The following is a 15,320-nucleotide window of genomic DNA, read 5'->3' as shown; positions in this document are numbered from 1 at the left end:
TGAAATACCAATTCAAAAGAACCTACGCACCCCAGTGTTCATAGCGGCACAATTTACAATAGCCAAGCACTGGAAACAGCGGAAGTGCCCATTAGTCAACGAGTGGATCAAAAAACCGTGGTACATTTACACGATGGAATACTGTGCAGCACAGAGAAAGGAGCTCCTGCCCTTCATGACAGCATGGATGGAAAGTATTATGGCGGTGCAAGACAAATACCATAGGATTCACCTATAAGGGGAACCTAATCAACAAAATAAGCAAGCAAACAAAACAGAACCAGAGACATGGAAATAAAGAACAATCTGACAGTAACCAGAGGGGAAGGAGGAGGGGCATAACGGGAAGAAGGGGAAGAAGTATGTGTAAAGGACCCAGGGACAAGGACAAGGGGGGGAGGGAGGATAGAATATGGGGGTGGCAGGGGAGAGCAATGGGAGGAAATGGGGACAACTGTAATAGAACAATTTAAAAAAAACTTTTCTTAAAAGAAAATGTTTGCATCTTCAATTTTCTGCATTTCAGTTAACAACAAAAAAGAGAAAGAACCGGAGGGGAGGGCACAGCCCTGCAAAGGAATCACAGAATCTCTTCACCCTGGTCCTCTGCTGATAAACAGAAAGGACACACAAGTACTAGAGGTCTGTCTGGGAAAGCCCAGCCATTGTTAACTTAGCAAGAATGGTTTGTGCAGCACCAATGCAACTCGGCAGTCAAAGAGCGTGGACGGGAATGCACATGCCTGAAGAATGATGACTTCACTGTACTAGGCAGTGGGGGCGGTAGACGCTGCTGAGTGAGCATGTGTACTGTGTGGCCGTCACATTCAAAATGACTGGGCGAGTAGAGCAACAAATCTGCATCCAATTTTGTGTTAAGCTTAAACATTCCTCCATGGAAACTATTCGTATGACTTAGAAGGCTGTAGCTATGGGAAACTGGTGATTGGCAGCTTCATCACGACAATGTGCCCGCTCATGCAGCACATCTTGTGCAGAGTCCTTTGCCAAAACAGCAAATGACCCAGGTGACTGAGCTGCCCTACAGCCCAGATTTGGTGCCCTGTGACTTCTGGCTTTTCCCAAAACTGAAATCATCTTTGAAGGAAAAAAGATTTCACAACATGGACAAGTTTCAGGAAAATACGACTGGGCAGCTGATGGCTATTGGGAGAACTATGTAGGGTCCCAATACTTTGAAAGGGGCTGAGGCGTCACTGTCCTATAAACAATGTTTCTTGCACCTTCTACCTTCTTCAGTAAATGTCTCTACTTTTCATATTGCATGGCTGGATACTTTCTGGACAGACCTCGTATATTCTTCTCCCATATCTCAGTTCAATTCCAAGTAATTGAAAGAAAAGGGGCATTTAACAACTGACTTCCAATTTAAAAAGCTTAACTAGAAAAATATAATTTAAATGTGTTATTAACAAAAACACATACTTCCAGATCATATCTAGGAAGGAACTTCAGTAAGCAATTTTTCCAACAACTCTGTATGACATATTTTGAAGCAAATTATATAGTATTTACTTAACTAAAAAAAAACTGACAAGGGATGCTATAAACTATGATAAAGAGAGATAAGATTACCTTTTTACTGCTGATAATATTTTATTACTACAATAAAACTATAATCCCCAAAAGAGCTTACTCACTTCAGATAACATATAATAACTAAACTATGGCACACATTTTTGTTTGACTTGCATTATTAGAAATCAACCATCTGGTTTAAGACTTTAGAAATGCAGAGATAATACACAAACAGAAGACCTTTAAACATACTAGACTCAGTCCCTGCCAAAACAAACAAAACCCTCAAACTTAGTGTAAAGACAGAAAAAAATATTTCAGAAAAAAATGCTGTAATCGATTTGATGTCCTAAACCAGTTACATTTTATATAGTCAACATACTAACATGTGGTCTCTTAAAAAAACAAGTTCTTTAAAGACCTATCACAACTGACTTACACGCCACCCCAAATACGAAAGTCAGTAAGCAACAGCCATTAGTCATATTCCTAATCAACTCTTCTCTTATAGTTTAAAAGAGAAAAAAATTCCTATCCTAGCAAGAGGGTTATTTCTCAACACATTTTAATCACTAAACACTGTCTTTTGTGTACTAATATCTCCATCTGCTGGAACATAACTTCCTTACTATCAAAAGTTCTTAAGGACAAAAACTTTGTAATAGAGATTTTGCAACCACCTAGAAATAAAATTCTAGTACTTAATTTCTACCTAAAGATTTTCTCTTACCTCATTGAACTTTAAAAGCTTTAACAGCTATAATTATTTTTCTACCAATACTCTTCAGAAGAATTCATTAATTAAAACAATTTGCCTGTTTTCTTCTTCTACCCTTCATGCTTAAAATACAAAGCACTAGTCTAAACAGACCCAATTCTTATAAATTAGCCACCTTTATGTATTTCTTCTAATTTCTGCTGGACATGGGGTAAAAGCAGTCGGTATAATAACAAAAGGACTTAGCCAGTAAGTGACATCATCATAAGGCCAATAACAAAATTAGGTAAAAAATAAATACTTACTATAGATAAAGGGCAAAAAAAGAAGAAAACTGTTACCAAATTAGAAGAACAAGAAGTCACTGGCCATATCTGTAATTTGTAATGTGTCTAAAATGCATTTTTAAAAGTTAAAACATTCAGTATTTTTACTGTTATTAGTAATATTATTATGCAAGCATTTTCTTTATATTGTGGGGTAAACCAAATAAGTAATATTGTCACTGTCAGAAATCATATTATTTTGGCTATTAGCAGAAAAAAGATATGATTATAGTATAAAATATGTTAAAGTTGAACTGAAAATAGAAACATGAGTTCATGAATTTTAAAATGGATACTGTCTAGCACTGTCCACAGAAAATGCCTAGAAGTAACCTCACCCTGACAGCCAGAAACACGTTGGCCACTTCTAGCTGTGAGGCAGGGAAGATACAAGATGAGTTTGGGACATCCGGCTGTTTCAGAAAGTAAAGATTTCAAAGACACAGAAGCCAGTTAGACTACTGTTGGCCAAAGTTCTGCCATTTTAAATCAAAAAGAATAACTATAGTTGACTTAAATACAGCAAGTCTATGAAAATCCATGAAGCCCATAATGATGATCATGAAAGAGAAAGAAAAAATTCATTAGTCACCATTTGAGGCAGCTAGCAAAGCAACCAACAATTAGTAAGAATAAGCATCTATCTGGCTTTTCCATTAGGAAATTATTTCAGGCTAGCAATATATTCCCTGCTGGTGAAAGAAAGCTTTACCTTTTAAAGAATATCTAACTTTACAGTGTATCACCTACGATGCAATACCTGAACCTATTCATTCTTCTAGACCTAACTTCTGAAGCACTGGAATACACAGAGCATAAAGAAACAAGTCCAATGACAAGGAAGTTGTATCAATATCGATGACAGAGAGAGAGAGACATGGTTCTAGATTTAAAGTCTTAACAACCAGATTCAGTGAGTGGTTCTGAGCCAGATTCTGGTTGGGACAAGGGAGTTACACTGTAGGGCAACTACATAAATCTGAACATCACCTAGTTACTACACCACATGTAGGATTACTCCATTTTGTGTTGTGATGTTACTATGTAAGAAAATGTTAGTCTTTAAAGATATATAAACATTTAGAGATGAAATGTCAAGGTATTTCTAATTTACTTAAAATAACTAACAAAAGTAAATATAATTCAAGTAAGAAAAATGGATTATGAGTACAGTATATAATGTAGTATAAAGTTCTCAAGAAGTCCACATTATACTTTATAACACACAGATTTCACAATAGATAAGTGAGGTTGGGACAAAATTTTCTCCAAGCCCAACTAATTTAAGAATTCATAAAATCAGAAACCAAGAGTTTCTTCAGGTCTCCCTGACTCAGAGATATAAAAGCTCAACTCTGAGTAACCAAAAGTTGGGCCAACAGCTGAGCAAACGAGCCCCACATGTTCTCAGTGACACAGGACGAACACGGTCCCTTGTGGGCAAGAAAAAAACGTGTTTATTTTTAGTTAAAACACGTTTCTGTAAAAAAACTGTAAAGCGTTTAAACCTAAAATACAGAAAGCTCAAAATATGAATATGTTTTTGTTAAACATTACCCTGTCCTAACTCTCCACACCGTGCCCAGCATCTGCCTCCAGGAGCCCGGCGGTCCGTGCTGGCGGAGGCAGACCCGCGCTCTCGCTGGTGGCCTCCCAGAGTCACCGCTGCACCCCGACACAGCCCGAGCCTCGGCGGCTCCTTCCGACACTCGGAAGAACATGCGAACCATTCACCCTGGCATTCAGGGCCCATGACAGTACAACCCTACCCTAGTTTTCCAGCTCTACTCTTAATTCTCGCTACTTCTCCACATGCACTCGCCATTCCAACAAACTTAAATCTATCCACAGTCCCTGAAAAGCCTTTCAGCTTCCCATCACCACTGTGCTGACACTGCTGCACTTTCCCTTGCCCTAGACCGTCCCCCACCCTCCCATTACCTCATTAAATCCTACTAAGCATTAATACCAACTCGGGTTCCACTTCTCAAAACAGCCTTCCTAGAAACTTTAGCTCAAAGTGATTTCTGAACTATCAGAATGCCTGTAGTGAGTGATTCTCCTACACATATGAATAACCTTCCTCTTTTTTTCTTCTCCATTCTCTATAAGTGGCTTTGTTTATCTGATTGTCAGTCCTATCAAAAACAACACAGAATTGCTGACAGAGTTAGATGACACTACCTTCGAGTCTGAGGAACTTTTCTGCATGTAGTCCTCCAACGTCTGAGTGCTCTGATTTGAGGTTGGCGTGGCAGTTACAGAGCTCAGATATGCCATCCAAGATAACCGAACTAATTAGCTAACTGCAAAGTCATGATTAGATCCCAGGGCTACTAGCCAAAGAACTCTTACCACTTCGAAACAGGGCCTCATCAGCATGTGAACAGAAACAGAACCCATCTAGAGCGCATCTTCATCTTCTGCGGGCACACGTGTACACACCCTCCAAACTGACACCCGAGTACCTGGCATCACGGCGTGAGCATCGCTGCAACAGTAGTGGTAGCAATCGTAATAGTACGGAATTAGGTACAGACATTTTCATTTCTTACAAGTTTTATTCCCCTGACATCATGTGCACCAATTCTAACAGAGGAATACAATTACTGTAATATAGCATGCAAAGAACTGTAATTTATATTTAATTGTTTTGAATATGTAATGCTTGAGAAAAGAGGTCCATGTTCCAGATGTGGGCATCAGGAGTGGGATGCATTGGCTACTCGGGGCAGCTCCTACTTCCACTCCACTCGGCATCCCCCACCTCCCAGCCGTCGCTCTTCAGAGCTGCTACCTGCTAAAACCGCTGGGCAACTGCCACCCATACTCATCGAAGCTGATACAAACACAAATCCCTGACTTGCATCGCCTCTAGCAATCAATGTTAAACCTCCACGTTAAATTTTCCAGTCAGAATGTTACCTTTCCCCTTGTGTAGTTAACTAAATAGTTACTGTAGTAATACAGCAACAATGCTAAATGCATGCTAGACTTATCTGTAGCATACTATTTAAAGAGCAAAAGCTCTGTCCTTTGGTTACTGAGAACTTGAAGCGAATGACTTGACATCCTCTGTGAGGAGGGGCCCAAAAAACAGAATCAATTTATAAAAAATGGTGTATTTATTCTGTTTAAACTTCAGTCACCTTCAAAGTACTCTCCATTTCATGCAATACACCTATCACGAGGTTTTTTCCACTGCTCAAAACAGTTTTCGAACTCCTCGATTTTGATGCCTTTTAGTGCTTCTGCCATGTCGGCAAAATATTTCCCTTTGAGGTCTTTTTTCATCCAGGGAAATGAAAAAACACCAACTAGGGCGAGATCCGTGACAGGTTAGGGCATGGGGCGGGGTGGGGAGGGGCGGGACAGGGCAGGGACGTCATGCTGTTTTTAGTCAAAGACTGCTGAACACTCGGCGTGATGCGGGCAGGTGAGCTTGTAAATCACCCATCATGAAATGGGCAAACACATTGAAAGGGTCCTCAAAAAAAATTCACTGAAGCCAAACACAGCCTCTCACAACAACGCCAGCTGGTCCTCTGCTACACATGGGTTCCTAGAATGCTCACCTAGCGGGGTAAGTCTGTAGTACAAGGGGCCTGCCCTCCAGAAGATAATTCCAGCTTTTGGTAGCTCCCCGCCTTCATAAAAGTACCTTTACTTTCTCACTTCTACCCTCTTAACTATCATGAAGATATACCACTTAAAAATTCTAATCCAAGGCTTTGACCACCATTTGCACAAGCCCTACATAGCGTACAATTAATAGAACCCCCAACTGCGCGCTCACAAGCTCAGATCACAGCAGTTTTGAGCACGTGGAACTCCTCTGGGACTCTCCTCCCCAGTTCCACTTACAGAGTGGCAGGCAGAGTCACAGAACGGATCAGAAGATATAACTGAGCTCTGATACTATCTCGCCTTGTGATCTGGATAAGCCACAACCTCTCTAGACCTCAGTCTCGGTGTCTGTGAAATGAGGATGGCATCCCTAGACTCTCCCAATACCCTGCAGCTCTGAAATTCCATGATCTGATATTACTTTAATTTTCCTTACATTTTAAAAAGATATCTTTTGTACTTATTTTTTTCATATATACCTCTCTTCAACTACTCTTTGTAAAACACTTTTGAAACAACAAAATATTATGTATGACATTAAGGTCATGAAAAGAGGTTTCATATAAAAAATATCTAAGCTCGATTTCCACCATGTGTTTTCCTACTTCTCTTAAATGTAGTCACTATTTGTGTATTACATATTTTTGTCAACTTCCCTATAATTTTTTTTTTATCTGTTAAGTTAGCCCAAAAGCCAAGGGTTTCCCTGATAATTTGCAACTGAGCCGGATCATGGCCTTACCACAACCTGTCCTGTACTTAAGCCAGAAGCAGGACAGGAATAACACCTGTCTTAAGGTGTTACTCCAGACTCGCTCCCTTTTCCACAGCTGGTACATAATCATTTCAGTCCTGGGCCATAAAGAATTCTTCACCTCCAAAATCTACCCTGTTTGGAAACTTCACCTCCCCCTGCACCCACTCCCAAGGGTCTCAAGACCAGCTAGACTGCACACCCACCGCATGTCTCTCTTCATACACATGCGTGCTTACACACATGTATATGCTCACACGCACCCTTTCCTTATTACAATAGACACATAACATGGGTCCACTTGCATTTTGTTGTTTTTCTGACTCTTCAACACCCTTCAAAAGCACCCAAACTAACAAATTCTGCTTTATTGTAAATAATGTGATAGAAATGTTACAGGAAACTGATTCAATTCAGCAACCTCAAAATTTAGTTTAATGTATAGGTTAGAATCAATATATGAGGCAACATTACAATCATGAACAAAATTTTGTTTCTTCTGTTAAGATTTAATAGGATTGCTGGATTTTCAAACTAGAACTTCTGCTTCAGGAAACTGAAGATACCGTAAGAACATTAAGTACCAACATTTGCTTGTTAATTATAAGAATTCTGGACAAATCACTTATCTAGTGCAAGCTATATTGTTAAAAGCTCATGACATTTATTTTAAAACACTGTGAAGACTGAAGCAGAAACGCAGACTCCTTTCCAGAGGGTTAAGTTTCAGTTAACTGAAAATTTCAATTTATTTTCTAAGTAATGGCACTGTTTTGAATTAGCTTCAAACACCTGTGTTTAAAAAAATTGCTCTTTGTGTTAAATTACCGTAACTGCCACGTAAGTTTATACTTGGCTTTCTTCTAACTAAAACCATTCCAATATTCTTTTTTTGTTCGGAACACACACCACAGCAGCGCCCAGAGACAAGCACCCTTCCCATCTACCGTGCAGCGCACGGAGCACCAGACCTCCGTGCTGGCCGGACGCCGGCACTCGCGAGCAGGTGGCTGGGGGAAGGCTCACCTGCATGACTCCATCAACACCCACACTTTCAGGAGCTGTGATGAGCACCGAGAGCTCTCCCCTGCTGAAGAATGCCACACTCCGGGTAAGGACTGGCTAGACGCTACTGCTTAGGGGGTTTATCTAATTCTTATTCACACCAGTGGTACTAAAAGTAAAATTAAGATTAAGCTCCTTGAGGGCAAGCACTGCAAATAATAGTGTAAGTTTCTAAAAAATGCCATTTTTAAGGGAAAAAATGTACTTTTTATAATTGCCCAAAACCATCACCAATTGTTATACACCTTGCTTAATCCAGTACTTTGGAGAAACTAGAAACCAAATAAAGAATACAAAGTGTCAACCTATTTATTAGTTCAACAATATCTCACAGCATACACCTGCCACATTATAAGGTGGGCACCCTCAAGAGACTACTCCTAACAGGGCAGACAGACATATAACACAACAGTGTTAAACATGATGACCGCACAGACAGCAATGCCCAGTGCAGACCTGGGCTGTATTTACAGCCGAAGGGAATCAGTTTTGTCATCCCGTGGCCGCCTTAGGAAACAAAACACTCCACAGCCTCTTGGGCGCAAGAGACTCAGACAGAGAAACCCGCTCCAGGAAGGGAGTCGGTAGGGTGCGGCCTTCGCCTGCCCTGAGTTCAGGGTGGTCGGCAGGGGCCTGTTCTCTGGACACCCCGGGGCCAGCAGGGCTCCGCCCGCCCTGTGTGCGCCACTCTCCCTCCACTACCTGTGAGCCACCTACTCTCACATCTGAAATCTAAGACCCCAACCGCCCCCCTCCTTTTCTCCTTTGTCCAAAGTGTCTCCCAATTCCAAATATGTATCACGATGCTGCCTCGCTGTTGTTGGAATTTTCATACTTATGGGAATTCCCTGAGTATGTATTAAAAATCTGATTTTCTCCTGGTAATCTGTCCCTTAGTTTGATTATGAGCCCAGCTAGAATTCAGAAGGTGAGAGGAACAATATTATTATTATTTTAGCCCCCCCAGTCAAATTTAATAAAACTAACAAACTGTACTCACTATGAAAAGTTTGATGTTATTTTTGCTGTCTGATAAATGAAAATAAAGCACAAAAATCTTGCTCAGACATCCAACAATGTAGCTACTTTGGGCCGCAAAACTGAAATGTTAATTTTTAACAGAGGTATAAGCATTCCCTAGAAGTTCTCAGTAAGGAAAAATACTCTACTGCACTTTAAATTCACACTGAACTGTCTCAATGTCAAAAAAGATGGGTCCAAGGAACTACGTCCTGTCAATCATGTAAATAAAATACTGGCACGCAGTTCCATCTATGACATCATGACATGCGCCCACGCACCACCCTCATCCATTGGCCCTAAAACAGATCCTGGGCACCTTCCCATGGCTAGCGCACGGACAGCGGAAAGTTGCTCAGTGGGCTGTTTTGTAAGTTATCAACAAATAAGACATAGCATTTTCCATCTCCAACAGAGAAAGTAAAGTTTACTTGTAGGTACGCCATAAGTCAAAGAAATTGTATTAACTACATGGAACTTTTTAAGTATGTTAAAATGTAGTCCCATCCAGTCAGATTATAAAAAGCTGCCCCTATGATCAAACTGGTATAATTCTTTAAAGCAAACAAACAAACAAAAAAAGCCAAAACACAAAGCAAAACCAAAACCTTACATATCTAAGTAAGCTGTCCTCAAAGAAAAGTAGTATCTGAATCATGCCCCATAAAGACAAGGTCAAACAGAGGGGTGGGGGTCAGCCCCCTCGGATCTTTGGTTGCAGCAATCTATTTCCCTTAAAAAGCACACCAAAACCTTTTGTTCTTACGGAAAAAATGGTGCACTTCAATCAGCTCCAGGACAGTGACCTCATGAGCAGCTAACAACAGAAATATATGTGAAAAAAAAAATCATTTAAATAGTCAAGGTACCTTGTTTTCACTGGTATCCTCAAAGCCATTTAAGAAAAGGTGCTCATACCAAACACACTAGCAAATGCTATTAGCAAAGAGACCTATCTCTAGAAACTCAATTGCATTACATCCTTGGGAGTACAGCTTTTACTACAAAACATACAAACTGGAGAAAGTGAAGAAAAAGGAGTCACCTTCTACCTCCTAGTATCTAAATACATATGCTGAGTGTGGGGAAATGAAGCTTCAGAAGTAGAGTGAATGCTGAGTAAACGACCTAAGATCCAGACTATTTCCATTATTCCCGTGTACCGCTGGGACCCCTCCGGGGCAAGGAGTGACAAGGATAATGCAGAGAACCACCAGTTGTGAATACTGGCTTCCTTCTTACTACTACTAACTCAAAGGCTTGTGCATAAATGAAAAATCTTTGCTCCTAAAAAACACATTAAAAAAAAACACACAAAGATTAATTGTTTTAACTTAGGTAAAAGCTACTTATCACAGTTATCGATTACTGTCAACAGTCTTTCAGGAAAGAAAACCCTAAAATTGTAATAAATGTATATAGAGAGAAGCCTCTCAATACTAACAAATAGCCATTTAATTTTCAAACTCCCAGTAATTGCAGACAAGCAAGATTTCTCAAAAAATAATTTTTGAAGGATTAGAAAACTGAAGTATTAGAATACAGTCAACAATGAATGCACAGTAAGTGGACATAAACATCAACACGGAAAAATGTTAACTAGCAAAGCGGGTTTTAATTTAAAATACCCCCCCCCCATTTTTAAAGAACAGCAGAGTAAGTTGAGGTCAAAAAGAAAATATATTATCTCCCACCAAAAAAAGGCCAGGAGAAAATTCAAATGCGTTTTTCAAACCAGTAGTGCAGAGTCTAACGTGACATATTTGCTCGCTTTTGCTAAGCCACACACTAACTTTTCAGATAGTCACAATAAAAAGATCTGGGCTGGCCTTCTTCATAAACCATACTATGCATCTGTTAATTTTCATTATCATCAGTTTTAGCCTCCTCTCTGCCTAAAAAATAAAAAACTCAAAATCTGATTTTAAAATCTCTACCTTTCCATTTTCCTTTATTTTGGATTTTTAAGTCAAATTGATTGCATTTTTCAAAAAAATTCTTCTCAATTCTAAATTGCAATACTTCATAAAAACTGTGTTTTCATTTGAGTACTATTGTTGCTTAGGTTTCCTTTTCATGACACAGGTTTAAAAAAAACAAAAACCTTATAACTACTCTTTCCTATGCATGATTCCAAAGTTCAATTGAAAACTTCTGCCTAAAGGAAGCAGTTGAAGGCTGTAAGACTTCGGTTTTATCTTCAATCACCTCTATCTTCAATGAAAGATTCTCAAGTATCGGAATTATCCACGGAAGTTATTTACATCCTTTGTATTGACTGTTCCAACCTAGAATGTACTAACAACTTTGGAAAACCACCAGGTTGACGTTCGGTGGGAGTAAAGTCTAACAGCCATTCCACCTCCCTCTACTCCCCCCACAAAAGACAGTCAGTCCACAGTCAAAATGCAGGCTAAAGGTTAACCTGAAATGGAATTAAAATACTCATCTAAAGCATTCAGGCATTACAGACTAAGAAAATCCAGAACAGCTAAATCTCAAATTTGTAACTAGCCAAATAAAATTTCTCAAACTGACAAGCAAAAATTTTTATACTAACTCTTGAAAAATATTTTAAAACAGAATTTCAAGAATACAATACACTCAAAATTTCTGTTAATAGAAATTTTGGTTATCATGACTAAACCATAACTAACCATCATTTGGTTAAATATTCAGTTATCAATAAATACATCCACTGCAACTAAGTACAATATCTTAACTTGATTAAAATAATCACTAAAATTTACAATTTTATCTAAATATAAAAAGAATTTTTCAGTAAATCCTATGGACAAAGGAAAATGTAATTCCCAACCACAGAAGTCACGATTAATTTGTTTTGGACAATGACAAGCCACAAAGGGGCAGAGCACAACTTGCCAAATTTCAGAATTAAATAATCTGGCACAGAAAACAAAATGATGTACTTCAGAAACCAATTTTTTTCTTCAGTCAAATTAAGTTTATAATAAGGCTAACAATTACAGGAAGCAGCTTATCCCACACGAAGGAACAGCCCCTTTTCCTGCCTGTTTGTACTGATTAAAAAAAAATCGAACTTCCTAGTCATTTTATGCTGTCCACTTTAAAGATCCTGGCTACCATACAGAAGCCCTCTTTATGCTGGGGAGTTGAAAAAGCTAAAACAGGGTAGACTAACACTAATGAAATAAAAAGCATTAAGGTGTGTGTGTACACACACACACACACACACACACCCCCCCCCCACTATTTAGAATGTATCACCCTCAACTAGCTTTCCCCCTGAGCTTAAACCACAGAGAAATAAACAAACGTTTGTTAGAGATAATGACATAATTGGAATTCTATTTGGAATTCTAGATTTGAAAAATTAAAATGATCGAAGCTAAAGGTTAAAAACTTTCTAACAGAGAACCAACACCAAATTATCATTTAGAGATTTTAAATCAACATAGTATAATAGCATTTTAGAACTGATAAGAAAAACTTAAATTTACTTTTTAAAATATGCCTAAGATGAAAATATTTCCAAACTTGTGTTTCTCTCATGCCAGTTGACTGAATTCAACGTTTTAATTCAAAGGATGCAGTTTAACTCTAATCCTAAATGTCGTCATGACCTATTTTCACTATAAAGGATTCCTTCTAAACAGCTGTTCTTAAAGGGGGGAAAAAAAACCCAAATTTTTACTAATACTAAAACTCTTCACCGAAATATACCCAGTAGAAAATAACAGCACCTTCTTAAATGTGATAAAATTGTCCCAATTTTAAAGAAAATACTTTCAATGTTTGGAAACACATGTATGGACACGAAATGACAGATGAAATGCTCTATGATTTAAGTTCCAACTAAATTTAATACCGGTGAGGCCACTTAGTACGTTACACATTTTGCTCCAAACGTTTCTATTTTAAAAACAATAGCTGGCGCCCCTTAGCGCTCACATTTGGAAATGCCCGACTCAAGAGTTCCAGCATTTTTTTTTTTTTTGACATTCCAGAAAGTTTTCTGCCTCCACAATCTCTCAAAGGCCAACACAAACAGGAGAGGCAGAACCCCCTTAAAGGGGCAGCTCGGGTGTTGCCGGGCGCGGCCGGCGGCCCGTTCCGGGGCGGCCGCGGCTGCGGTCGCCGCCGCGGGCGGAGACCAGAGCTCGGCAGGACCGGCTCTGCACTTTGGAAATTGTTTCTGCGACTTTCCCGACCACACGGCTCCCGGGGTCGTCTTGAACCACCTTTCGCCACGGAAACGCTTCCGGTCTTTTGTTCCTCAGTGACATTCCAACTCGCTCAGGCTTCGGGTTCCTTTCGCCCAGCTCCACCGTCCACATCCTTGTGAAAAACCTGAAGCGCGTTGTTCCCCTCTAAAACACACACTTTCCCGTTTCATCGGAACAGTCCGCCGCCGCCGCCGGACAGAAAAAGAACCCCGGCCGCTCCGCGTTCAGAGCCGACTCCGGCCGGTCCTCCGGTCCCCGCGGCGCCCGCGGCGTTCCCAGCCGCCGGCGAGGACGGCGCCGGGCCGCTGCCCCGGGACTCGGCGGAAGCCCGGGCGGGCCGGCCGGCCGATCGCGTCGCGCTGCGCGCCCACGGCTGTCCACCGGGCGGGCCGCTCGGCCGAGCGCCCGGGCCCCCGGGTGGCCGCCTCGGCGGCGGCGGCGCCCGGGCAGCCCTCCGCCGAAGTTCCCAGAACTCGGGCCGCGCGCGGCGCCGGCCTCGCGGTATTTCGCGCTCGCCCCCCGCCCCCCCCCCGGGAAGTTAGACTCCCAAACAGTTCTCGCTTCCCCAAACAAAAGGACACAAAGTGCTTTCCGCTGTCATGTTGTGCTCGCCTTCGGCCACGGCCGCGTACTTTCGCTCTCCGGTGGAATTCCTCCAAGGGAGCCAGCCCCACGCGGCTCCCCTCGAGTGTGTCCGTGCTCCACAAACTCCCACAAAGCACAGCCCCCGGCCCCACGCGGGGCCCCCCCGCCTCCCCGGGAGAGCCCCCCGCCGGTGTCCTTCAGGCGCCCGGGGCGCGGGCCGGGCTCCTCCGGGGAGGCCCGCGGAGCTCACCCTGCAGCCTCGCCAGCGCACCCGCCCGGGCGGCGCGAGGTGCGGGGTCTCCGGTCCCGGGTCCCGGGTGCGGGGCGCGTCCCGCCCGCCCGCCCGCCCGCCCGCGGCGCCCCGCGAGCCCGTCCCCGCGCCCTCTCCCCGCGCCCCGCCCCGGCCTCCCGGTCCCCGCGGGCCGCGACCTCCCCGCCCTCCCCGCGCGCCGGCGGGCGTCGGGTCCCGGGAGCGGGCCGCGGGGCCGGGGCGGCGACTCACCTTCGTCCAGCAGCCGCTCTAGGTGGTTGAAGATCCCGCAGAAGTTGGGCAGGCTGCTCATGAGCTTCTTGTCGTTCATCAGCTGCATCAGGTAATCTGGGGTGGGCTTCGGCTTCTCCTTCGTTTCCATTTCCCCGACCATATTCCAGGCTCCGCAGCTCACTCCGCCCGCCGCCGCCGCCGCCGCCGCCGGAGAGGGAGGGAGGGGCGGGGAGCCCCGGCTGCCGGCCGCTCGGGACTCGGCGTCCCGCTCCGCTTCGCTCCCGCGCCGGGCGGCCGGACCGCGCGCCCTCCCCGCCCCCGCAGGCACTTTCCGCCGCGGCTCCGCGGCCGCCGGCTCGGCGCGTCCCTCTCGAGGCCGGCGGGGGAGGCGGGTCTCCGCGGGCCGAGTGCGAGCGCGGGCCGCTGGGCGCCGGACGAGGAGGAGCCGAACCGCCTCTCGCTCGATCGCTCTCTCCGCCGGTCGCGCCCGCTCGGCCGCCGCCGCCGCCTGCGCCGCGGGCTCGGGGTCTCTCTGGGCTGGTCCCCGCCGCGGCCGCCTCTGCCGCTGCCGCTGCCGCCGCCGCCGCCGCGCTCTGACTCCGCTCCTCCTCTTCCTCCTCCTCCTCGCCGCCGCCTCCTCCTCCTCACTCACTTGGCGGCGGAGTTCGCCTCAGTTCAGGCGGCGCTGCCAGCGGCGGCGGCGGGGGAGGGGCGGCGGGCGGGGAGGGCCGGGGGCGGGCGGCGGGCGGGGCCGCGCAGGGCGGCCGTTAGCGGGGCAGGCGGCACGCTCCGCCCCCCGCCCCGGGCCGCGGCCGCGCCTCTCCCTCCCGCGGGGTGGGCGCTGGAGCCGGGCGGTGCGCAGCGGGCGCGGCCGGGGCTCCGGGCCGGGGTCGCCACCCCGGGGCGGGCGAGCGCGGAGGGGGGGGCCGGTGTGGGGCGGCTGGCGGCGGCGGCGGCGGCGCTGTCGACGGGGGCGGGGGCCGGGGGCCGGCGG

The 15,320-nt window shown here is 44.5% G+C and overlaps 1 protein-coding gene across 9 annotated transcripts in view; it reads right to left on the bottom strand.

The window, feature by feature from the left end:
• The window catches only part of QKI (QKI, KH domain containing RNA binding), a 140,463-nt gene extending 125,531 nt beyond the window's left edge, over positions 1-14,932 (bottom strand). For 5 of the 9 annotated variants that reach the window (XM_036024959.1, XM_036024962.1, XM_036024963.1 and 2 more), the window contains exon 1: positions 14,345-14,625. In XM_036024959.1, coding sequence (XP_035880852.1) covers positions 14,345-14,486 — 142 coding nt within the window. In that variant the 5' untranslated portion in view covers positions 14,487-14,625. Of the gene's footprint in view, positions 1-14,344 lie in introns of all 9 variants that reach the window. The other 4 variants (XR_004902956.1, XM_028503997.2, XM_036024965.1 and 1 more) reach the window with 3 other exon arrangements.
• Between the last annotated feature and the right edge of the window lie 388 nt (positions 14,933-15,320).

The sequence above is a fragment of the Phyllostomus discolor genome, chromosome 4, assembly GCF_004126475.2.
Source record: "Phyllostomus discolor isolate MPI-MPIP mPhyDis1 chromosome 4, mPhyDis1.pri.v3, whole genome shotgun sequence".
In the NCBI taxonomy this organism is placed as follows: domain Eukaryota; kingdom Metazoa; phylum Chordata; class Mammalia; order Chiroptera; family Phyllostomidae; genus Phyllostomus; species Phyllostomus discolor.
This window is presented reverse-complemented; position numbering and strand designations above follow the sequence as displayed.